At 56.2% G+C, this 24,345-nt stretch overlaps 5 protein-coding genes across 5 annotated transcripts; 1 reads left to right on the top strand and 4 right to left on the bottom strand.

The window, feature by feature from the left end:
• Window positions 1–382: 382 nt before the first annotated feature.
• Window positions 383–1,498, bottom strand: BESB_080100 (uncharacterized protein; the record flags this gene model as incomplete). Its single annotated transcript, XM_029366372.1, has 1 exon — window positions 383–1,498. One exon carries the CDS (start codon window positions 1,496–1,498, stop codon window positions 383–385), a length of 1,116 nt encoding a protein of 371 aa, XP_029217803.1.
• A 1,913-nt stretch (window positions 1,499–3,411) lies between these two features.
• On the bottom strand, window positions 3,412–6,415 carry BESB_080110 (NifU family domain-containing protein; the record flags this gene model as incomplete). The annotated part of the gene is made up of 4 exons (XM_029366373.1): window positions 3,412–3,678; window positions 4,118–4,179; window positions 4,597–4,825; window positions 5,411–6,415. The coding sequence occupies 4 exons, from the start codon at window positions 6,413–6,415 to the stop codon at window positions 3,412–3,414; spliced, it is 1,563 nt and encodes a 520-aa protein (XP_029217804.1).
• A 1,109-nt stretch (window positions 6,416–7,524) lies between these two features.
• On the top strand, window positions 7,525–10,437 carry BESB_080120 (uncharacterized protein; the record flags this gene model as incomplete). Its single annotated transcript, XM_029366374.1, has 5 exons — window positions 7,525–7,607; window positions 8,055–8,400; window positions 8,959–8,980; window positions 9,406–9,550; window positions 10,197–10,437. 5 exons carry the CDS (start codon window positions 7,525–7,527, stop codon window positions 10,435–10,437), a joined length of 837 nt encoding a protein of 278 aa, XP_029217805.1.
• Window positions 10,438–12,923: 2,486 nt separating this feature from the next.
• On the bottom strand, window positions 12,924–14,484 carry BESB_080130 (AN1 family Zinc finger domain-containing protein; the record flags this gene model as incomplete). Its single annotated transcript, XM_029366375.1, has 3 exons — window positions 12,924–13,121; window positions 13,436–13,891; window positions 14,458–14,484. 3 exons carry the CDS (start codon window positions 14,482–14,484, stop codon window positions 12,924–12,926), a joined length of 681 nt encoding a protein of 226 aa, XP_029217806.1.
• Window positions 14,485–20,388: 5,904 nt separating this feature from the next.
• BESB_080140 (uncharacterized protein) lies at window positions 20,389–23,021 on the bottom strand (the record flags this gene model as incomplete). The annotated part of the gene is made up of 7 exons (XM_029366376.1): window positions 20,389–20,444; window positions 20,766–20,859; window positions 21,273–21,346; window positions 21,575–21,776; window positions 21,951–22,031; window positions 22,263–22,308; window positions 22,912–23,021. 7 exons carry the CDS (start codon window positions 23,019–23,021, stop codon window positions 20,389–20,391), a joined length of 663 nt encoding a protein of 220 aa, XP_029217807.1.
• Between the last annotated feature and the right edge of the window lie 1,324 nt (window positions 23,022–24,345).

Raw genomic sequence — 24,345 nt, forward strand, 5'->3', positions numbered from 1 at the left:
GCGCGAGACGTCTCCGGAATTCGCAAAGGTGCGGACACCAGGTTTTCCCGTGTGCCAGCAATTGCCTCCGCAGTAAAAAAAAAGGCGTTTTCTGATACACCCGTGCGCTCAGAACTTCCGCACGTCTAGTGCACAATGGCTGTCTGTGGCTCTTGTGCGAGTGTCGTTTTCAGCTTGCTGAGTGCTGGCGTTCAGAGGGCAAACAACAGACCCTGTGAGAATGCATTCTTCCGTAATGCATTCTGCAGCAGCCCCACACGGAAGGTCTTAGGCGCCGCTTTACGACCGACTCCGAGGCTGTCGTCCGGTTTGAAAGTCGCAGACGAATCATTTGCCAGCTCCATCCATCCAGCTATAGTTGTGGCATAGCACGGGGTTCGGATCACTCAGTTTTCGCAATCAGCCAGCGTCCTACACTCCACGCAGTCATTTGTGACATGGCCGCAGCGGTGGTGGAGAGTTGTAGGCGCTCGGTACGCTGCGTCAGCCTGCCGGGCGCTTCAGGGTTAACCTCGAAAACTGTTACTTTTTCGTTGCGCAGATGCACAATAGGCGAGGGCGTATGCCCTTCGGGTGGAGGAGGGAACCAGAATCCCTTTACGTTCATATTGGAAATGAATTCTGCGCCGCGCTGGACAGCTTGGCTTCGCTGCTGCTCTAGCGCTCTGTACGCAGTATCCAGGGGCTTGGTTTCAATCCGGTACGAAACACGTCCGTCCTGAACGTCTGGATGGTAGAATGTGACAGTTTGGCGCTCGAGATCGGCTTTTGGAGCAATGTGAAACGCTCTGGGAATGGAAGGGTCGCGAAACACGCGCCCGTCGATCGCGCCGCGTTCAGCCGTGCGGAGAGGCCGCACGGGAAGGCCAGGGATCACCAGATTGACCGATGTCCATTCCCATTTTAGCAGCGGCTGCTGCGGCTCGCCGGGAGAGACACGCTTTACCACCGTTGCTCCCGTGACAATCTGAAGAGTATTGTCTTCCTGCGCCATGAACGGAAGCGGAATGTCAGGCAGAATCTCCAGCGGAACAAAGAGTTCAGGGTGACGCAAGCTGGTCTTTTCAGCCCCTGCCCCCCTGCGTCTTTCAAGCGCACTGAAGAGCAGAATCGCGGCAGCCACGCCAAGTACTGGCAGAAGGCTATCCTTGCGAGAGGGAAGTCTCTTGCTCAGCGGAGGATGAAAATCGCGAGGGCGCGCTCGCCCATCTCGCTTTTTCCCCGATCTGCGGTGTCTACGGGCAGGCGCGTGACCCGAACACGCTTCAGTTTCCTCCGAAGAGTTGAACAGCGATTCCAACGACGCACTTCGTCCCGTGTTCCCCTCGTTTGTGGGCGGGACTACCCCGTTTCTCTGTACGCGGAGCTGGCTATGTCGCTGGTGCGTCTGTCCTGTCTCGCGCTGCACATCTTTCTCCCGAGCCGCCTCCACAAAATATAGGGGCCAGTTGTTCAGCAAAACGAGAAAGACGAAGAGAAGGAGACGACATACGTCCATTTTTTACATGAAGTCGGCCCACGGGGTTCCAAGGCCACAACTGTAGGCGGTTGCCTGTCATGTGGCAGTAGCAGTAGGTGGATACAGCAGCGACCGAATATGACAGGCGAGAGGCTTGACGACGACTAAAGTAGCCTCACAAACGCTGATGCACTCCCAAAAGCCGCTGGACGGCGTACAGGTGCCTTGGAACTCGAGGCGCGTTCACCGCTCAACTGTTTTGCGCCGAGTCAGCTCATAGGACACACTTTTCTTCGGAAATCCACCGCGTTTCGAAACGAAAGGCCGCCGCTTACGTAGACCACACTCCTGGATCCCGGAAAACATTGTTTCTGGCATTTCGAGAGAAATTAACACCACGCCTTACGGTGCGTGGAAATCGCAAGCGTGTGCATCTTTACCGTGTATCCGTAACGCGTGCCCGAATCAGAAGCGCAAGAATGACTCGCGCGTGCCCTTTTCGCCGATGTAGAGTCACCCGCTTCGTCCGCCTTTCCACGGCATCTCAGTTTCGTAGTGAACACCCCTCAGGCGGAGAGCAACGGAGGCTTTTTCCCGGTGGAAACCCGCACATTCACCCAAAAAAACATATTCGCGCGCCAGCGTGCCCGCGCAAAACACCTCTCCGCGACTCTCCGCGAGCGATTCTCTCCAAGAGGGTCGCGTTTGACACGGTGCGGACGACGACGACGCGCCTCTTTCATGCCGAGACATTCGCGGCAGTTTTATGATCGACACAGAAGCTTCCCGTTATCCTGGTGAGTTCAGCTACGCGTGCTAGCGGCGAACTGGGTTTAGGAAACGCCAGTATCGGTCTCCGCGAGCAGCCAGTAGAGTTTCACAGACACAACCTGACACCTTTTCGATTGACGCCAGCGACGCCTAGACTCTCCGTGGCTAATGGCCACCCACTTGGGCTTCACAAAAACAATCGGCTTCGGCTCTGAACCGAGCAGAACTGGTCATGTCCCTCTGAAGGTAGTGTAGGCGGCGCTTTGGGAGCGTGTTTGCACGGTGAAGCCCCCGACCAGCGGCTTCAGAGGAAACGTACCAGCGGTCTGTGCGTTTCACTTGGACGTTTTTGGAGCTCGGTTGCTGATTTCAAGTCTACTCGACATGTGTATCACGCATACACTACCTACTGCGAGGCAGGGCAGTGTCATAGTCCTCGTGAACCATCTTGTCGGCGATGTCCTTCACACCCCCGGCAGAGCAGCTGTCTTGTGTGCGGGAATGTATGTATTGATAGGAATGGAAGCCAAAACCTAGGCGTGCGGCAGCTCGTTCCCTGTTTATTCTAAATGGGCACCTACCAGCAGCAAGAGGAGCCCTTCGAGGCGGAGTTCTGTGTATACACTTGGTCGTGCGGTTCAGCGCCGCCACAAATCGCCTGCGGAACGTCCACGTTCTCGAAGGAACCCGGCAATAAGTATTTAGCACGCAGCTTGGTTCAGTCAACAAGTAGAGTCTACAGAAAACATGGAAATTGAGTCCTTCCCTGTTTACGGGTCTGCGGCCGACGCACTCGATCATGCGCACGCTTCTGTTCGCCCGATCCTCCCGAGAACTCTTCGGTGGTAAGCATAGCCGCCAGAAAGGACACAAAATTGCTTTTTGAAGCACTAGGATGCATGCACTACGGCACGTGTCGCGCACGTTACGCATTAGATCAGGAGTGTGGTTTTGCCGCACGTCCCGCCTACAACACTCCTGAGGAGAAAGCTGTGCAACTTCTGACTTATGCGCCTCGCGTGCATTCTGTTTTGCAACGGCGCCTCACGATTCGAGCCTCACGTCGTGCTAAAAATGTCTACATTTCTAGATCAGCGCCGGAGGGCGTCCCTGGGGCTCTGCTGGGCGGAACTGTCTCGTGATTGGCACTTCGAGACCAAGCGCCCCGGCGGGGCTTCGTTCTACGCAGGCTCCGGCTCTAAACCTTCATATTCTTCGTCGTCGTCTGTCAGGCCTCCTTCAAACTGCGGGGGACGCGCCTGGACCTCGCCTGCCTGTGCACCTGCGGGAGGCGGCGGTGTTTGCTCTCCTCGGGCTGCAGACTCCGCCTCCGCTGTGGCGGTCGCTGTCTTGTCTGACGCAGCCGTCAGGGCCTGACTGGGCTTGTCCTCGGCCGCGAAGTCGATGGAGCCGAGAAGATCTGGCGGCAGCTTGTCGCGGAGCTCCATCTGAACGCAGGGCAGATGACACACCTGTCGCCCGTGAGGCGAGCGCGCGCCTGTCTACACCCCCTGGAAACCCGCCACCGAACCTTGACAAGTCTATATGTCACTCCGCCTGACTCGCAGTGCTACACAGCCAACGCGGCAACGGCGAGACGAATCCTCTGAGAACCCTGTGTTTGCGCCGAAAGGCAGTTCATATCGAGTCTGAAGCCGCACGGAGGATACACGCGCTCTCCACACTAAGCCTGAGCCCCTCGCGCATTCTCGGCAGCTCTTGAGCATGTAGGCAAAATCGACGCAGCCGCGCAGGGCGCTACGCTACTTACGGCAGCCGCACACGCACTGGGGGCCAGCGCCGCTGTCAGTGCGGACTGAGTGTGTGAGGCAAGCCTCGGGATCAGGTCAAGGCTTTCAAAAAGCAGCTGCATGCGGGTGCGCTCACCTCGACTCCCAGGCGGATGGTCTGCACGTTCGGGCCCTGGTATCGGAGCGAAATATCTCCGCCTGCATGGCACCCATCCGAAGACACTGGACACATTTCGCGATAAAGTGGACACTTTCAACTCGCGAAAAGAGAACACGGAAATGACAGGCATCCACCCTCGGAGGTAAAGCGGCGAGCAGGCCCGTCGCCTGCCTGAATGCATCTTCCCTCGCTCACGAAGGCCACACAGAGACTCTACACCCTAAACCTACAGCTGAGATATCCCGTTCACTCCACGTTTATCTCCGACGACCTCAGATACGAAGGACTACCCATGTGACGCCTGCGCGCCTCTCTCTCGGCTAGAGGCCATGGCCTGCAGTCAGGGCGGGAGCTCCTACGCACGCAGTGAGGTAACTTGATACAGTTACCCATATGCATTAACAGATGTATGTAAACGAGAAGGGCATGCGTCTACTGGATCCGCCGTCGCTCACTTGGCGAAACGTCGAGGACTTCGAGAGTCGCGCGCAGCTTTTCGATGGCTGGGCGGATGCCTTTGAGAGCGTCTTCCACGCTCGCGACCGTCAGGGGCTCGGCCTCGTCGCCCCATGCCTCATCCACAGGCGCCTCCTCGACAGTCAAGTCAGGCCAGACCTCTCGCAGGGCGCCCTGAAGCCCCTCGTACAGTGTCTGCTGCGACGATGGGCAGCCTGAACACGCCCCCTGCAAAATTAAGAAAACACAGACCACAGCTGTCTATGAAGGCTCCACGAGACGTCAAAAGGCGGCGCAAATGAACTGCACAGAGCTGCGGAAAGAAGAGCGTTTACGGTTTAGGGCTTCAGTGCGACAGTAAGACCTGCGCGGAGACACGCGCACGCAGAGCTGGTTCCGCTCAGCGCTCCAGCTACGCTTTTAGGAGCCTGCAGAGACGCGCTCGCTCACGCCGACGCACGCAAAGAAGTGAGCCTTGGGCCTCCACGGCGTCCTCGTGGCGAAGCCGGAAGCAAACCGCCGCCGATGACGCAGGACGCCGTCTGCACTCGTCGGTCGATGCAGGGGCGAGTATGCAGCCTCCCATCCCACAGCTAGTAGGCAAACATTAGTTCTTCAAATATACGCTGGAGATCCACTATACTGAATGCATGCACTCCTCCACGGCTATCTGCACATGTGCGGCTCGAGGCAGGCCCGTAGACTGCCACACCCTGCCGCGCCGGAGGCCCCTGGGACGGCGTGCGACTCCGTCGAAATGTTCTGCGCCTGTCTCGCGGCAGAGGAGAGCGCGTGACGGCCTTTAGGCGATACCTTGAAGGCCAGGTGCGCGACTTTGTTCTCTGAATCGAGGGCGACGAGCTTCACGTCGCCGCCGTGGCTCCGCAGGTATGGCCTCACGCTCTCCAAAACTTGTTCGACCATAGTGGAGTTCAGTCCCACACTCGCGGATGACGCGAGCGACTGCGGGAGCGGCTCCACCGGGCTCTTCGCTCCAGCTGCAGAGCCCGCGGCCGCGAGAGGCGAGCGAGCCGCCGCGGGCGAAGCGGGCAGGACGCTGAATCGCGAAGAGACCGAAAGTCCGCAAGAAGAAACTGGAAAAGACGAGGAGACGCGAGACGCCGCGAGCGTGCGCAGAGTCCCACAAGGCGCCGCAGAGGGTGCCACACGCGCCGCTGCCGAGACGGCGTGTGCGGCGCGGAGGCAGGATGAAGAGAAGATGCGAGACGACGAGGCAGACAGAAAGAACGGTTGCAGCGTATGAGGGCCTGCGGCCGCAGAGAGAAACCCGACAGCGGCGTTGGGTGACGTGTGGAGCCTGTCTTTTGCCCTCTCTCTCTCTCGCCGTCGCCAGGTTTCGCTCGCGTCCCCCCTGGATGTCCTCAGTGTGGCGTCTTCTGACTCAGGCGATGCATACGTCAGAGTTGAGCCGCAGGCCTCCGCCCTGCGACTTGAAGGCGTACGCCGCCCGTCGCTCCGTACGCAGCCTCGCTCGCGCGCCGCGCCCCACGCCACCTCGTGCCTCCCTCGCGCGGCCTCACTGTGCCCTGTCGGCTCGCTTACGGAGCGCACAGCGAGAGGGACCGAAGCAAAAGTAGAAGAGAAGGAAGAAGGGAAAGAAGAGGGCAAGGACGGCGACGAGAGAAGGTGCTGAGACGGGCCGCCGTGAGCCAGATGGAGCGCCAGCGCAGACTGGGCGAAGCGAAAGCCGAGGAGATGAGAGAGCCAGCGAAGAAAGGGCGCCGCAGGGAGGCGCGGAGACAGTTGCAGCAAAGAGAAGAAGAGAAAAAGAGCAAGAAACCGTCGACTGTGCGCCATCCTCGGGAGACTGCGCTGCGGTGAAAGCCCGAAGAGAGAGGCGGCGAAGGGTCAGGGCGAGACAGGGAACGCGAAGAGCGGCGACAGATAGGCAGAGAGGCATAACCAGAGCCAAAGCGAAGGAATCTGGAGTGAACAAAGGGAAGGTAGAACAAGAGTCGCTCTTGCCTGTGTTTGCCCTGCCTCGAGGGGACATGTCTTGGTCTGGTTTTACGGGCAAGAGAGCGCGAAGAGAAGCTAGTTGGACGTTGACAACACTCGAAATAACTTGGTTTTCCCTCTACCGGTGTGCACATGACAGGTCGCACTTCCTCGCATTTGTTTTCTACTTGATTTTTTCTTTGTTCCTCAAGCGAAAAGAGGCGCTCTGCTGTCTCCTCGGGCAGTCTCTCGGGCGCGCGAGAAGACACCAAGGGACCGGAGACACGGTGTGTGCGCGCCTCGCGTAGAGACCGCAAAAATTGAGAAGAAAATTAGAAAATCACCTCGCCGCGAGCCACGACGAAACGCAGTTGGTCTGTTCCCCGAGAGGGCGTCTCTTGAGTAAAAAAGAAGAAATGCAGGTTGCTGCGGAAAATCTTTGCGCGGTCTCGTGCGCCGACTCGACTTGGGGGGACAGCTGATTTTCTCAGCGACGTCGATGCAACGGAAGCTGACCTCTCTGCCACATCTTCCTTGCGTTTCTTCTGCAGCGTTGCGGCCGCGCTTTCGTCTCTCCGTCCACCTCTCTTTGCCTCTCTCTCCTCCGTCTTCCGCGCAGCGTTTTTCCGCCTTCTGCATGACTGTCTCGTCTAAACCCTCGTTTCTCGCGTGCCTGTGCCGCGGATCTCCATCCCCTTCGTTTCTCTCCGTTTACTTTCCTACGTCTCCCTTCTCGTCGCGCGGCTTTTTGGCACCCGACTCTGCTGCTCTGTTGCCTGCCGTTTCATCTCCCTAACTCTTGTCGTCGGTCTCTCGGCCTGCCTTGTCAGCGTCGCTCTCGCGATCTGGCGGTCTCGCGATCTGAGTCCGCCTCTTCTCTTTTTTTTTTCTTCGGCTCTCTCTGGAGCCTCTCTGGCCGCGACTGACCTTTCTTCTCCTTTCCGCCTGGCGCCTTCTCTGCAGCCACAATGGCGACCGACGAGAGAAGAAAGACGCACAACTTGCCTGAGAAGAACTCAGCCTACGCGAGCCCCGAGTACTGGGAAGAGAGGTCAGTTCACGCTTTCTTCATTCTCCATTTCTTCAACACGTAGCCCTAAGCACGAAAGAAGCGGTGCAGGGTCTTTCTCGCTTCTCGCCGATACATTCATTCATGCGCTATACGCCTGTCACGCCATTTGAAGGCGAACCGCGTTTGCCGCGCGCCTCGATCTATTTTGAAGTGATCTATCGTCTGCTTTTCTCAGCCTTAACACGCATTTAAGCCGCGAGGCAGGCGACCGACGGCAACTTGAAGGCGCCACTATACACCCTATACACTCCAGCCAATGCACGTATATACATATGTACGCGTACATATACATACATACGTATATACATCACACACATCTATCTACATATATACATATAGATGTATGTACTTATGTGTATGCGCGCATGTCCCTCTGGTGGAGGTCCACGACGGAGTCGGATGTGTTGCACTTTTGTGAATATGCAGGTTTGCGACAGAAGAGCACTACGAGTGGCTCGAGTCTCCCGAGGCGCTGCTTCCGCTGCTGCTTCCTCTGCTTGGCGCCGCGTCGCGCGTGTTGTTCGTGGGCTGCGGCAGCAGCGAACTGAGCGACGCGCTGGTTGCTCGCGGCGTACAGTTCGTGTTCAATCTCGATTTCAGCCCGACGGTTCTACACGCGAAGCGGCGCCACGAACGCGAGGCGATTCGCAAGTACCGGACTTCGTTGGCGCCCGCGGCCTCACCCGCTCAGGCCCGCGCGCCTGTCATGGAGTACCTCTGCGCGGATATGACGCGTCTCGACTTCCTTCGGCCTGAGACTTACGACGTCGTGGTGAGCGGCGCTGCGCAGCACCCCACGGCAGACGCGCGCCGGCGGCTCAGGGGTTTGCTTTTCCTCTAAAAATCCCTCCATTTCCCTTTTCGGAATTGCTTTTCTGCTTGTCTCCTCCTCTCTTTGCTCTGTGTGTGTATATATATGTGTGGTACATATATATATGTAAATATATATGTAAATGTACGTGTATATGTGTATGGCTGCGTTCCTTTTTTCTCTCCTCGATCCTTTTTCGCTTCGCTTCCTGGTGTTTTCTGCGTCACGAAGGGAGCGCCGCGCTGTGCCGGCGCCAGCAGCGAGCCACGCGGAGGGGCGCGAGATGGAGAAGAGGCAGCGCGCAGCAGATGAGGGACTTTGAAAAGAGAAGCGCGACACACCACGCGACACTCCGCACGAGGCAGAGACACCTTCGTGTTCAGGTCCCGCAGCTGGGTTTCATCTGTGAGGGTTTCCGCGGCCGTCGGGTTCTGCCTCTCTGTGGCAGGAGGCGCACCTCGCATCTCCTTCTCTAGACGCTTTTTTTGTGCGCTGCCTGCGCCCTCTCTTTCTTCTCAGATCGATAAAGCCGCTATGGATGGTAAGCGCGTCGCAACGCCGAAGGGCGAGAAGGACGCGCGAGCGAGAATACGCCAGCGCACGCCGTCCAGAAGCGCTCTGCGCTTCGCTTCTCCTCACAGTTATCTCCCTACGCGGATGGCGGAGGCTTGCGAGTCTCCTGCAGGCCTGCATACGGCAACGCAGGGCGGCGGCGAAGCGCCGATGCGTCTCTGCGTCACGGCGCCTGCGAGAGGCACCGCCTTTTTCAGGCTCGCGAAAGAGACTTCCTCTGGCGTCTGCCAGCCTCCTGCTCGTGCCGCGCCCCTCTGAGGAGTCGCGTCGCGGTTGTGGTGAGCTGGATTATCCGTCGGACGAGGGGGTATGAGCTGTTCTTACAAACGACCTCTCGCTCGGCCTGGGTGGTACAGTTTCCCGTTCTCTCCGGTGCGATGCGCGCGCGTGCAGCGCTGATGACGGAAGAAGGAAGCGTCTGGGATCCTCGCGCGGAGGTGCGAGCCGCAGCGGACAGATACCTGGCGGGCGTCTCGCGCTGTCTCAAGCCTGGCGGCCTTTTCATTCAAATCACGTTTCAGCAGCCGCACTTTCGACGGTGAGAGACGAAGGGCAGCCTACGCGCGAAGCACGCGAGACCCGCAAAGGAACAGGCGACGAAAATTGAGACAAGACCGGGCAAATCATTACACCTGCGCGCCGATAATCGCCGCCAGCTGCCTCAGTTGACGCCCCGGAGAGACGTTCTGTCATCGACCGCGCCAGCATGCAAGAGCCAGTGCAAATGCAACGAGATCCTGCCGCCTTTTTCGCAGATCCTGCGCTTCCCAGATACACGCCTATGCATATCATACACCTATCTATCTATCTATCTATCTATCTATCTATCTATCTATCTATCTATCTATCTATCTATCTATCTATCTATCTATCTATCTATCTATCTATCTATCTATCTATCTATCTATCTGTCTATCTGTCTATCTGTCTATCTGTCTATCTGTCTATCTGTCTATCGGTCTATCTCTATCGATCTGTATCTCTCTGTATTTATCTATATCTGTCTACATCTATCTATACACATATACGTGAACACGTATATGTGTATACATACCCAGACGTCAGTGTGTAGATAAATCTTGCATGTATTTTGTGCGCGTGCGCGTCTGCTTTCCGCTTTGCGCTGCGCGGGTGCGAATGCGTCATTGAGCGGCGAGGCGCTCACGTGCCCGCTTTCTTTGCAGGCGCTACTTGCTGAAGGATTTTTCGATGAACCTGAGCGGCGACGCGCACCTCTCGCCTTGCGAGCCCTCGCCCAGCGCGTGGCTCGCGCAGCGGGTCGAGTCTTTCCCGACGCCGCAGAAGGCCCCCGAAGCCTGGCTGAGCTCCGAGGCGTACAGCTGGAACTTCTTCCACGTCGACATCGAGAAGGAGCAAGGCTGCTTCTCAAACTTCCTCTTCCTGGCGCAAAAGACGACGAACTAAAGCCGCGAGAGACCCCTTTTCGTCGCCTTACACTCCATATATTCATATATCTTGTATATGTAGTTGTATATATTTCAGCTGGTATACATGTTTTTATATATGTATGTATATATGTACTTGTGTTGCAACTACGTCGGCGTGCATAAGTCTATCTGTATATATATATATATATATATATAAGCACGCATGTGTGTAGGTACATTGTATGTGAGTGAGCGTGTCTACATGCTTTGCATGCGCAGCGTGTAGCGGCGGAGCGTCTCCGGGAGGCTGTCGAGGCTGCTGTTTTCGTTCAGGGAATGCCATCGATTTTTGAAGTCGTCGGCGTGCTGAATGGGCGATATCGGAGGCGCACGGCCTCTCCCTTGTTTGTTTTTCAGGTTTCTACTCCGCTGTCTAACTCGTGGAGGCGTTTGAGGCTACCGAGGAAGGGCGGTATCAGCGTTCTGTTCGTGTGGTGGTCTCTGTGAACATCGAAACGCGAACGACTTTTTTCAGCTTTAAAGCTGTGTTTGTCAGCGGAACCGCTTTCTTAAGGTTTCCTCTAAGGATGACATTCCGACATTGCATCGGGTGCTTTGGTCCATTCTCTCGTTCGAATGCGCACAGCAGGCGAGAGCTCCGCTGCGCGTTCAGTTCGCTAAACGCCATCAAGAACTGCGTCACACATGAACTCTGTGCGCAACCACAAGCCCCGGTCACACCCATTTCATATTTAGTATATTATTGTACATACTTATTTCTGTATAATTGCTTATTTATACACACTTCAAATTGTGAGGACGCATCCACCTGCGAGGTAGGCGTACGGTAGGCTCGCCCCCCAGTTAACAAGAAAGCAGCGGACGATGCAACATGAGATATCGCCGCTCTCCTCGCTTATGGACACACGCGCCTCTATCCTATATATATATATATATATATATATATATATATATATATATGCGTACGTCTGTGACGATTCGGACTACTTGAGCGTTCGCCAGCTGACGGGAGTGTAAGCAAGCATTCCGTACATGCGTGAGAAGACGAGTTTGTGTACTAGCACGTCGCGACTCCTTTTCTCTCGAGAGAAATGCAGCCTGTTAGCCCTGCTACCCTTTTCCTCTTTTTTCCTCTTCTTCGCGCGAAATCGGCAGATCATGTGCGCCTGCCCCTGTGTGGGTGTCGCGGAAAGCACGAAGAAATCCTGAATTTGATGCTGGATTTCCGTAGAAAACAAGAATGCCAGTCAAAGAAACGAGAGACCTTCCCCTGCATGCGCGCGACCGGGTGAGCTCCGAGAGCGCCACTGTGAAAGGCAAGAGGACCAAAAAAAAAAAAATCGCCTCGAGCCGCGACGTGCCTTTCCTCTCTCTCTTCCCGTGCGCAGACACAAAAACTGCGTGCGCGACTCAAACGCGAAGGAAAGACAACCGTGCGAATCCATACACTGTCTCTCGCATGCACACGTGCGCCCGCGCATGCCTATGCTCCATCATGTGCGTGCCTAGAAACGAGCCTAGGACCTGCGAGACGAAAAAGACGAAGAGTAAAAATATCCATAAATTCCAGCAGGGTAGCGACACCTGAGCATCGTACGCTGCAGACACGTCTCCTGCTTCCGCTGCTTCGCCAAACGCCGAGAGGCTCCAGGGTCGCCCTTTTTGCTCCTTTCGCTTTCGCTCTCTTCCTCCTAGCGCCGAAAAACAGCGGAGATATGACAACGGCTGTAGACACGCGGCGCGGACGCCTCTCCGCCGCACTACTCTCCTCCTTCTTCCATCCACAGACTCGCTACGCGGTTTGCTTCGAAAAACACAGCTTGGAATCGGCGACGCCAGACACACACCTGCATGCTTACACTCAAATCCTTCGAAAAATCGCCACCTCCTCCGCTGCACTCTCACACACTACATAAATATATATAATGTAAATACACATACATATATGAGCACATGAGTCCCAAGCCCTCGCACCCGCATCCTCAAAAGCACGTTTCGGGATGACAGATGATTCGACGTGCACGCGTGAAGGCAGGCGCTCTTTCCCTCTCGTGTGGCTGCTGAACGGCTGACTCCCAAAAAAATTGAAGACCCAGGGATCGTCAGCGCCTCAGCGGGAGAGCCGGAGCACCTTCTGCATCGCGACTGATGATTTCTTCGCTTCCATCATCACCCTTGTTCTTCATTTCCGGCGGAGACAAAACCGACCTTCTCCCGAAATTTCCTTCTGCGGTGATTCGCTCTCTCGCTAATCGTCGCCAAACTCCAACCTAAAACAATTTCCCTCGGCCTCTCCCGCGTAGCTCTGTGGGCATCTCGCCTTGCCATTTCTGCCTTCGTGCCCTCTCCGACCTGTTGGCAGTGAATTCACCTTGACGACCCGCCCCTCGCAGATGGATCAAGAACTCAACCGAGGGGCTCCAGAAGGCTGCAAAAGAAAGGCCTCCTGCGTTCCAAGAGCCCGTCCCGCCCCCCCTTGGCGCACTGGCCGCGCCCGCCGCGCTAGATCTTTTGCACTTTGTCGGCGACTACGCGATTGTTGTGTTTCCGCAGCTGTTCGCGCTCAAAAGTCTTGTAGTCAAACTGACAGTTGTGCCGGTCCTCGTACCGATGCTCCCCGCAGTAGTAGTAGCCGCAGCGACACTGAAATCCGAGCAAACCGACTTTTCTGTTGCACAGCCAGCACCGATTCGTCTTGACCTGAAAACCCGCCACACACAGCGCCTTTTAAATAAACGAAAACTCACCAACCATCGACGGCAAGCAAAAAACGCTAAAGCTCCCATCGCTGAACAGCGCTATCTCCTCATAGATATATGCTTATACAACTCGTGTGACAGCGCATCCAGCGAGCTGCGCGCTTGGAAGATACGCTTGCCTAGCGACACGCGGCAACCGACACAGCTACGCGCTCATGTTTCTGGGTCCTGGAGCTGCTGTTGGAAGCGGTTCACAGAACTTCGGGGTACCCCCAACCGTCTCACCGTCCCGCTAGTATTCCTTTATTTCCGTACCTGCTTGGGTTTCTCATCGGCCGGCGCAGCTGCGCCGTCTTTCGTAGGCTCCGCCGCCTCTGTCTTCGCATCTGCCGAACTGTTTTTCACTTGGGCCTCTGCGGAGGACGCGGTCGACGACGCCAACTTGGCCTCTTCAGCTGTGTGTCCGCCGGCGTCGCCGGCGACCAGTGTACTTACACCCGGTGAACTGCTGTCGAGAGGTGAAGTCGCTGAGGGCGGCGTTGAGGAGCTGGCGACGGGTGCTTCACCGGGTGGCGACGCGGACTCCACAGACGACGGCGGCGCGCACTCCGATGAAGGGAGAGGAGCCTGCGAGGGGGCCTGCGGCGGCGCAGTGGGGGCAGCCGACGCGGCTTCTGTCTTCAGGAACTCGACGTAGCATTTGGAGCACAAGTTCCGGTTCGCGGGGTTGCCATAAAACCCGCAGTTGTTCGCGCACAGAGGCGCGGCAGACTGAACAGACACAGAAGTACAGAAGGGCGGAAAACTGTCCTGCGAAGCTGCGTGAAATCCCACGCGACAAACCGAAGACGCTCGCCGAGCCGCGGTCGTATGCTCAGCACACCTACGAAGGTCTATCGCTGCACAATCAAGCCCGAAAGAACACGTGGAAATCCATGTTGAACCGACGCGCACAAACACCTCACGAATCTCAACAACACACACACTCATAAGACCCTCCACTATGGATTACACACGTGCGTATGAACAGAAATATACACAAATAGATATATATGTACACAGAGACGTATATATATGCCACAAAAAACAAAAACACATACATAATATACCCAACATATATATATATATATACAACGTAGCTGACACAGCTGGGGGCGGGAGCCGTCGATTCTCGTGAACTCAGCAGCACCCGTACGGAGTGAGTGCATACGCCGCAGCAGTCTCGCTGAATCGACAGAGGCTGATAACATGCGTATAGCGTTACGTGATTATCTCGTTTTCAAACGGACGGAAGTGTGTTGGTACAGTCCGAGGCCAGAAGGCGCTGCGCAACTTACAGGTCGTTCGTTTTGCTCAGAACTCATTTTTCCGACTTGAAGCAAAAGGACTCGGGACGGCACAGCAAAAGAGCGCCTTCCAGCGGATTCTGCGAGAGGCGAACGGCAGATCTTTGCTAACTCACACACCGCGCCTGTCGCGGACAAGTAGAGTGCGCGTCCACGATGAAAATGCAGGCAAAGTAGTCAGTGAGAAGAGGGGGAATTTTAACAAAAACACGAGGCCGCACGACAGAAGAAACCGACAGCAGGTCGACCAGCAGTGACAACTCAAGCGCTGAAAACAACCTAAAAAGGCGAAAATTCCCCCTGCACGAGTTCGAACGCGAAACTCGAAAAACATGCGCACGGTGAACCTGGAGAGGTCTTCGCTTGGGAAAACTCTCAGATGCTGCTCTCACACAAGTATGCGAGCGAACGTGTGGACGCCAAACGGCACAGGGACAGCTATCTCTGGGCGACTTGACGTATTTGTGACAAACCACAGGTACACAGGCACGTGGCAATTTCGACAAGACCAGCCAACAGAAGAATCAGAATGATAAGCGAGAAAAAAAAGGAAGCACGAATTTGCGACGCTGCAGGCCACGATCGAACACTCGAGCTCTGCTTCGGGTCTCTGCACTTGGAAAACAGGGGAGCGCCCCGTGGAAACCCTGAAGAACAGAGACAAGAAAGTAGCCGAGAGCAAAATGAAAGGGCCACAAGGGAAGCGTTGTCCTAAAAGCGACGCGCTGTACGTACACCGCAAGAGAGGGACCCGGATCCAGGCACCACGCGAAAAAGAGCGACTCCTCGTCTCCGGTTGAGCAATGAAAGGACACGGAAGAGAAAACGATTACGACAGCCGCAAATGGACAGAAAATCGACGGGAAACAGTGGTGGAAATGTTGCCTGGAAACCGCCCGAAGTTGCCGGTCAGAGAGGCAAAACCACACGCTCGCCGGCTAAGCGGTCGCAGCGCAGAACGACAAAAACTGCCCGTTACAAGGCGTCAAAAGGGCGCAGACTGCGCAGTCGCAAGAGAGGGGTCGGAAAAGGGGAAGTACTAAACACAGAAGGCCCGAGCGGGGAGAGAAAGAGCCGATTTAATGCAGAAAAAGGATGGAAACGCACTATCTAGCGAAGCCGGTCCGCGCGACCTCCTCCACCGCAACTGCCGCGATGTAGACGAAAAACGCACGTGTTCGGGCGAAAAAATCCACCAGCGTTTATTTGTGAATAAATATGGGGGCCTGAAGGCCAGCGAAAGGAGAAAAATGCTTTTTTTTCGATCTCGAAAGGTGCAATCGTTCGAAAAAAACAAGTTTCCGGGCAACCTCCCAAGAGACGGGAGAGCGCCATCTCGTGCTCATGCAATCCGTAGACTTTTTGAGCAAACTAGGGAAAATTGGCAGCTGTAGACGGCCCAAGAGGCATCAGGAAGGACTCTCCGAGCGCACGCAGCACACAGCGCATGTGACCCCGCTCCTGTCGTAGCATGTAGACTCGCGTATAGTGACATCCAATCCCGAGGTTCCTCCTCTTACGGGCGGCGCAGGCAGGAAGGCGCTCCTGCGGCCTCCTTGTCTGCAAAAAATCGCGGCATATTAAGGGCTTGCGGCCAGCCCTTTCCGCCTAACCTACGCCTCTGCCAACTCCAATGTTTGCCCACAGAATTACAGAAGACGCAAGGACTGCGCCGCAACAGCTGGCGCGCAGCGCAGAACCTAGCCAGAAGCGCCCGCGGAGTCTTCTGGGACATCGCGGCGCTGGCTGTTCACGGGGAAGAAAGCAGGACGCTGGCAAACAAGGCGGACGACGCCGATGGACATGGAGGACGGCACAACAGAGCTGAACGAAGGAGGTAAACACGAGTGCGGAACGCTGCGAAGAAACCGGGGAAACGTCCTCAAAAATCCGAAGACGCGCCGGGCCCAGAACCAACGGCGGCCGGTGTACGTACAGCCCAGAAGACCAGCGAGGCAGCTTACCTTCGAGGTGTTGTGACTGTAGAAATACAGAGACAGCGTCGGTCTGCTGGTCCAGAGGGCCGAAGACCTGCTATGCGTTCCCGCCTGGTAGGAAAACAAAAGACAGCCGCCGTTTTGCGTGGTGACGCATGAATCGATTTCCAGCGCTGAGAAACCGGAGTGACAGCGCGCTGACCCCCCTCGACAGCCGCCGCGCACGCGGGCGGTGCCGCTGCCTTCATGCCTATCTATCTCGGCATCGTTTGCGCGCCGAGACGGCGAGAATGCTTTAAAGCGGGGGTCTGCCTGGCGGGAAAAAACGGAACGGGTTCAATGCGGCGACAAAATTCGCCGTCGCGAAGTCGACTTCAGCCTCCTGCAAGGGGGGAGGGGACTTCGCCGCGCGCGTTGTCGCGTGCGGGCCGCGGAGGCAGCACAGGTCGGGTTGCACTCTGCTATTATCGTGGTGTTTTTTGAGGCTTTTCGCAGTTCACTTTTTGAGGGAGAAAAGCTCTGCAACCGTTCAGGCGCAATGGAGAGGGCGGGAAGACAGCGTCTACAATCTATAGCCGATAGTCTCAACTGATATGAGCAGAGGGGCATAACACATCTCTAAGACGATGTATACGAACTTGACCCCTCAGCTTCGGCTACATCTCCACCCCGACGGCGCGCAATACCACCCCTCACGAACGTGAGACAGCCTTTTTCTCTTCCAGCATGGAGGTCGCTCATTCACGCGTTTGCAGATACGAATGGCGCCCCATTTGCTTCACCGAAGGAGGCGTACAGAGTGCGTTGTCCCCTGCATAGCCAGGGAAAGTTAGCTCTCCACTCGCAGCGAGTGGGTCAAGTACTCAGACGAATGCATGTAGCAGAATTCGTACGCAGAACCAATCGTCAAAAGCCTGGTGCCGCACCTGTTTTTCTATCGCAGACGCGTCAAGCCACATGCATAGACGGAGAGCATTTGAGGCGCCTTTTAGGGGGACTGGAGCTGCCTCTGGTCGCTTGGAGGGCATATGACGCCTGCGCGACTGGGTAAAAGAGAACGAAACTGTCGTCTTATACTCTAGGAAGTCTCTCGCACGTCTGAAGCCCGTGACGCTCGCCGGAGGGTGGGATAGGAGTCGACAGCCACAGAAGCGCGTGCGTATCTGGGAAGATTCCGGCTGAGAGGCGACGGAGTAAGCGCGCCTGGCTGTTCATACACGAATCCTCATCATGTAGCTCGGTGGCCTCTCCACGTCAGACCCCCTAGCGGGCGCACATGCAGGCGAAGGCTCGATGTTCTCAAGCGGGGGAAGGCGACTAAATGTCGCGAAACTTTGAGTATTGCGAGGGCAGGGCGCTTATAGGCTGAGAAGCATCAGAGAGGCTTTGCGTCGCTGAGAGGCTTGGGAGACAAAGAAATGGAGCTTAAGGGAAAATGCTGTCTTTGTGCGACGAATTCGAGCCAAAAGAGAGTGCACGCCAATCCGAAAAGGCGCGCGTGTGACAGAGAAAGCGTGCGATACGGACTCCAGCTACACTAGATTACGCTTGGCAAATGAAGGTGTCAACGACAAGAAACAGCGACCACGCCGGGGCTCCGCCGGGCTTTAACATGGACTTTTCGACTGAAAAGTACACCAATCGGGCACACTAGCAGCAAAATGCCGCTACGTTCCGCGCACTCTCGGTTTGTGCAGAGGCGCTCCAGTGCACGCGAGGCCAAAAAAACAGGCGCGACGAGGCGCGAGGACGGATGCATCAATATATGTGTTGCTGTGACGAGTTCCGTGAGTCGTATACACTATCGGGAGCCAGAGAGTGCCAGCGAGACACATTTCATCACATTTCGCGATTCAGAAGGGCATGCTCTGATGCCGCAGCGCACTGGAGAACAAGAGGACGGGCGGCAGCCAGCGAATACACGCCAAAACAAAGCAAAAAAGAGCTCAACGGGGGAAGGAGCCCTTCTTCGATGGCATACAGGCGAGCGCCTTCGGCGCGACTGCGAAGCGGCGGCGCATGTCAAAAGGAGGCGATGGAGTGAAGACACTCCCAGAGCGGCGGAAAAGTTACTGCGTGGGCTCGGATCCCTGTAGGGTTTGATTGTACTCGAATCCTCAGTAACGGTTGATGATTCTTTAGTTTGCAGCTTGCCCTGTGTACTGGACTTCGTAATACAGGGTTTCAAAGGCCTCTTTTCTGTGCCATGCCGTGCTGCCTCACGCAAAGCGACGCTCCTCATCGAGCCAGCAGATTGAAGACGGCGCGACGGGCTAGAGCGTCCAACCTACGACGCGACAGAAGAATCCTCTCGTTGCCCGCACACCCCTCTCACCCCGTAGAAGCTCTAGCGAGCACGGGGAGAAGGCGCGGCGAGCCAGCCGCCTCGGCACGACAAGGACGCGACGCACAGCCGTTCGCTGACACAATTCCGCGTCCCCTTTTCCTGGCTTTTGTCCCCGTAGAGCAGGGTAGATTCGCAGAAAGCAGCGACAGCGTCTGAGGCCGCACGATACGTACTATATCCTTCCGTTCCGTACTCTCTGTTGTTGCAGTACTCGCTACTATATGTGCTGTATCTTCCAAAGCAGAGACCCGATCCACTGCGTGTAAGTGTGCGCGCATGCGTAACATTCTTTCCCTTGAACTGTCTGCAATTCGTTTATTACTTACGAGCCAAAAGTTCAACAGGATCACGTGAAACTAAAGGTACGCACTTCCTGGCCGTCTGACGGCTTGACGCATGCAGTCTAGAGGCAGCGTCGACAGAAGAGACAGCCGACAGCTGTCAACGAGTCGCGCATCTCTCCATCGCCTCTTGGCTGTGCCCCCCGGAGCGCCCTCTCGTCACCTATCCAATGCCCTGAGAGGCAAACAGTCTGTTTTTCTACATTTTTGTGTTCATCTGAATCTGCGTTTCGTACCTCTCTGACGTGACCTCCCAAGGGAGCCGGAAGAGGGAGACTAAGTGAGAGAGAGAGAAAAAGAGTGAGAAAGAGGGAGAGAGAACGATACGTGGGCGCATGGCAACACGCCAAGGAGCCACGCAGACGCGCACATCTCAACTGCAATAGGCGAAAACAACCGCGAGTGCGGTCCAATCCCCGCGTCAACAGCGGCATGCGCTGTTCTGCTTTTTCTCTCCCCACACGAGAGTCAGACAAAAGACAGTTGCGCGCCCTCCGTGCGCATTCGCCTCGCCTCCTAACTTCAGCAACCGCAAGAAAGAGAGTGCCTCGCGCTGTCAAAGTGTGCATTTTCAGCCAGAGGAAGACTTGCGACGGCGAGCGCCAGCGCCGCTTCCCAGAAGCAACTCTTGGCGCACACTCGCAGGCACGCGGATGGAAAGGTTCGCCGCGAATCTACAGTGCGAATCAAAAACTGAAGAACAAATTTTCAGCTTGACAAACAACGCCACAGACGTGCCTCAATAACTCCACATCAGGCGGACTCGCCTCCACCCAACATCCTTGGAATCAACAGCAAAAAACAAATATATATATGTACGCATAGTCACGTTTGAGGCGACTGGTTTCTTCCAAATTCAAACAAAATTCAATCACAAAACTGAACGCCTCGACTTGCGTCCGCTTAGCCCTGCACCCCAGGGCCCGGCGCTCGACTCCGACGAATCTGAAATCCCCCAAGAGCGCAAAGAACTCCTCTTGTCGCAAAGTCCCGCATGTCTCCGCGTCTCTCTGCGCCTCCTTCCCTGCCCCCAGCCGCACTTTGACTTGCCTTCGCCGCTGCCTCCGTCGCCAGCTGCCAGCCGCGACGCTCTCGTCCTCGAGCGGAAGGAGCCACGCGTCGCCGTTTGCGAAGCAGACGCACGCGCCAGACGCACGCGCTAGACGCTTCCCTGTAGGTCTTTGCGCTTGTGCACGTATCCGCGCGCCCCGACACGCTTTGGCGCGCGTGGAGTCGCGGCAGAAAGGGAAATGCCACGCCGGAGGGAAGCCGAAAGCGACTCGAGACTCTGGGGGCGTCACGCGGGCAACCGGAGGAACTTCTTCAGCTCTCGCACGACTGCGCGCCGCCGGCCTGGAAGCGCACACCCGCGAGACGCAGGAAGAATCGAAAGCGACGATGCAACATAGAAACAAACACACCGAAGAGAAAAACGAACCTAAAGGCACCCGTGGAGGGGCCAGGCGGCGGGGGCGGCGCTGAATCCGCGGCGTCCACGAAGTCCAAGGCGCCTCGAGAGGCGTCTCTGTGCATGCGGCGTGTTTCCGTAAGCCCTAAAGCATGAAGAGAACGCGTACAGGGCGAGTGCGAGAAAGTGAATAGAACCCAAATACCGCCTTGAAGGGACTTGCAGCACACCCGCCACTGTGCACGTGGATTTTTTTTTTCGCCTACCGAAGCGCGCCACCGCCCACTCGCACGGCCGATCCATCCAGACCGCGAGGATTCGATTCATTTCCTTGCGGTCGGCAGGGGACAGACGCTCTCGCTGAAAAGGAGAGCAAAGCAAACGAAGCAGACGCGCGGAAAAATCGATATATGTGCACGTAGTGTAGATAGACGATCCTATCTAAACATACACATACATATACATAAATAGATATATACACGCATAGACATATATATATATATATATAGGTGTATGTATGGGCGTATGCATGCAATCCTCTGCAGGCTAGGCGACGCGGGGAAAACACGAGAGGCACAACCGAAAAAAAAGAAAGCAAAAGCATTCTAACGGCTGAGGAAACGCCCGCAAAAGGATCACGCGGAGAGGAGACCGCGCCACAAAGAAGAGGGACGGACGCCCAGGGTGTGTGTGACCCGCGAGACCAGGCACCCGGGATCTTCTCGACATGCGCCTCGCGAGTTAAGACGCGTTCGCCTGGCGCATGCACTTACGTAGAGCGTGATGAGACTGTTTTGTAGGGTCAGCTGGTCGCCATAGGCGTCCACGACTTCGGCGATGAACGGAGCTGAAGCGAGAGAAGAAAGCGACACAGGTGTCTTCGCGTTCTGCAGACGCGCGAACGAACAAGACGATCTTAGCTGCAGAGAGGAGACCGCGGCGCTGCGTCTCCTCAAACCGAACGCCTTTTCCAGCACTTGGGCCGACCGACCCCTCCCCCCCCCCCGCCACGGTTCAGCCTCAGCTCGCGAGTGCTTGCGACTCGAAATGCGAAGACACGCGGAGGCGTACTCACCAATTTCTTCTTGAAACAGCGCCACGTTTCCGCCGCCGGCGGACAGAGTGGAGCTCGAGGCAACGGGCAACTTCGGTTTCTGCGTTTTCTGCAGAGCCGAACCGACGGGAACCTGAGCGGCGGCGCTCCGCTTCTTCGCGGCACCCTCCGCAACTGCGCCGAGCTCGCGGGCGCACTCAAGCAAGTCTGCATGTGTCGAGATCTGGAAACACACAAGCGTGAGCGACACTCTAGCGGAACACCTTGTTCCTTGGCTTCCTCTTCTGCCTCGCTCTCTCAGTTTTTTGCAGGATTGCTGGGTGGCATCGCCCTCGGAGCGACGCCCACAATGCCCGTTTTCCAATGCATTTTCGGTTTTTTCTTTCGTCTTTCTTACCAGGCCTCGCTGACACGCCACCACGGCTTTGTGCGCCTCGTCCATGCGTCTGCGATGTCCCTCCAGGCATTTTTGTCGAGCCTGAGAAGAATTCGAAGCATCGTGCGCCCGTTTTGAAGCAAATGCGGACTTTCGCGCCCTTCGCAGCCTCTCGAGGCCTTCAGCGCCTCTTCAGCAGACAGCGCGAGATTCCGCTGCGCCTCCCGACGTAATCGTAAACTCTAAAAAGTGAAAGAATGCGGGCGCCGCCTGCAGCTGCGGCCTCACGCGGGGATCTCACAAAGCAAAAACGCTTGCACGCGATGCGCTTACGGCAGGATGTGTCTGGAGGCTGACTAGATGATCACCTTGCAGAAATCTGGGCGCACGCAGATCCAAAAAAACAGACTCAAACGCATGTTTTGCACGCGCCATCGGCAGGAAGTTGCTGAAGCGCAGGTCATCGATAGACCAGAGTGAATGCTGGAACACACGTCTTGCGAACGCTGCGGCCGCTGTGTAAAAGACGCTGCACGTCTACCACATGCAAGGATGCCCTATCGACGCGTGTGCGGAAGTATGGCTCCTTGCAGATGTAATACAGCCATACAGAGAGACATACATCACAGACGCCAGAACTGTAGAGAGGGTGACCGTACGTCACAGAGTCTGCTGACGACGCTGCATTAAAGTGACTCGCCGAGAAAGCATAGCGCTACTTCACACTCGTAGACTGAAAAGCAGCGCCTGCCTAAGAGCGCGCCTCGCACAATGAAGCTCTACACGCGCAGGCCTGAGAAGGATTCTGCATCATAAAAGCTTCTACGGCAGTTCACCGCGAAGGATGAGCACCTCAAAGTCTATCTCAACTCAAGCCAACACAGAAACTGCATAGCTGGCAGCGCGCTGCACGCGGATCTTCAGGCCCTGTGAGAAGGGGTTATTAGAGAATTTTGGTGACAGCGCGCCCGCCGTGGCTCACTGGAGTTCAACGAGGAGGTTGAGAGCTTCATTGACAGCCTCGCCGGATTGGTCCTGCAGCAGATCCCATTTCTCGAGAGACCGCAGGACTCGCAGGAGCAAGGCTGCCATATAGGCCACGTGAGAAAGAGATAGAGACGCCCACGCGGAGGCCGGCGCCTGGGGAGCAGCTGAACGAGGAGCGGCACCGAATGCGCAAGAAAATCGATGTATCCTTCGTTAGACAAGGCGGAAAACGACGAAGAGGGAAAATGGGAGCGGAAGCCAGTGCGCCGAGGGAACCGGCGTGAGAGGGGCTTAGCAGGCGAGGAGGGTAGATGGCTGAGTTAATATAAAGTGGGGGAAAGGAGGAGAAGAAGAAACGGAGTCGAAGGCAGAGGTCAACCGAGATGCGCGGGCAACGTGGCGAGCAGAGAGGCCGCGGAGCCGCGGCGAACGGGGAGCTTCAACGAGACAAACAAAGGTGATTGAAGGGAGGAGAGGCGAAGAAGAAGAAAGAAACAGGAAAAGAAGTAGCGAAGGTGTTTGTTTCGGAGAGAGCATGAGACAAAGAATGTCGCGGGCATGAATGACAATGCCTTCGCCGCGACCGCCAGTGCAGAGCCACGCGCCGGGTTTCCAACAGACAAGCCTGAAAAACGGAAAAAACGAAGAACAACACCGCGTGATTTGCGGAAACTACTGCGTTCTTGAAGATAAAACTCCCGTGTTCCTCCCGAGATGAATGAGTAAGAACGCTGACTTGCTGTTTCGAGCTCGCATGCAGCGCGTCTTTTCTTGAACTGCACACCCGTCAGTGCAGGTCGCGACGGAGAAACTGGAGGCTACGAAAGAAGAGAGAACTTCTACAGGAAAACAAAACTTTCTTCTTTCTCAGGCGCAAAGATCGGCGCTTGAAGAGAGGACGATTCGCAGCCTGAGGTGTACGTACACCTCGGCGCTCACATCTCTCCACACGATTCGTCATTTGAGTCGTTGCGCCCAGGCGCGCGCCTGGTCGGCGTTGCAAGACACGATTGCGGGCATGAGTTGTGTTTTCATGTGCGCTCCTCCTTTCGGCGTCTTCCCGCTACCCTCTTCTCGTCGTTTTCATACCTTTCTTCACGCACACAACCGACGCAGAAGGTCGTCCTTCGTCGTCCCGGTTCTTCGCCGGGAAGACACTGCCGAGCCTGAGCAGCGATTCTCGGAAACGCAGCGTCGTTTCCTCTCGTTTTCCCCCGCTCGTTCTTGTCGTGAGATCGACAATTCAGCGCGTTTTTGTTTTCCGCCCGCCTCATCGCCTTCGCCTCGTGTCGCAAAGTCGGCGCGGTCGCGCTTCAAGCGTCTCCTCACAAGACAAAGTCGCTCGCGTGTCAGCTAGCGCGCGGCCCTACTGTCCTCTCCTGGCTGCTCTTCAAGGGTTTTCTTTCTGCGAAACTTCGATGGAATTTCT

The sequence above is a fragment of the Besnoitia besnoiti genome, chromosome VII (genome assembly GCF_002563875.1).
Source record: "Besnoitia besnoiti strain Bb-Ger1 chromosome VII, whole genome shotgun sequence".
NCBI lineage: Eukaryota > Apicomplexa > Conoidasida > Eucoccidiorida > Sarcocystidae > Besnoitia > Besnoitia besnoiti.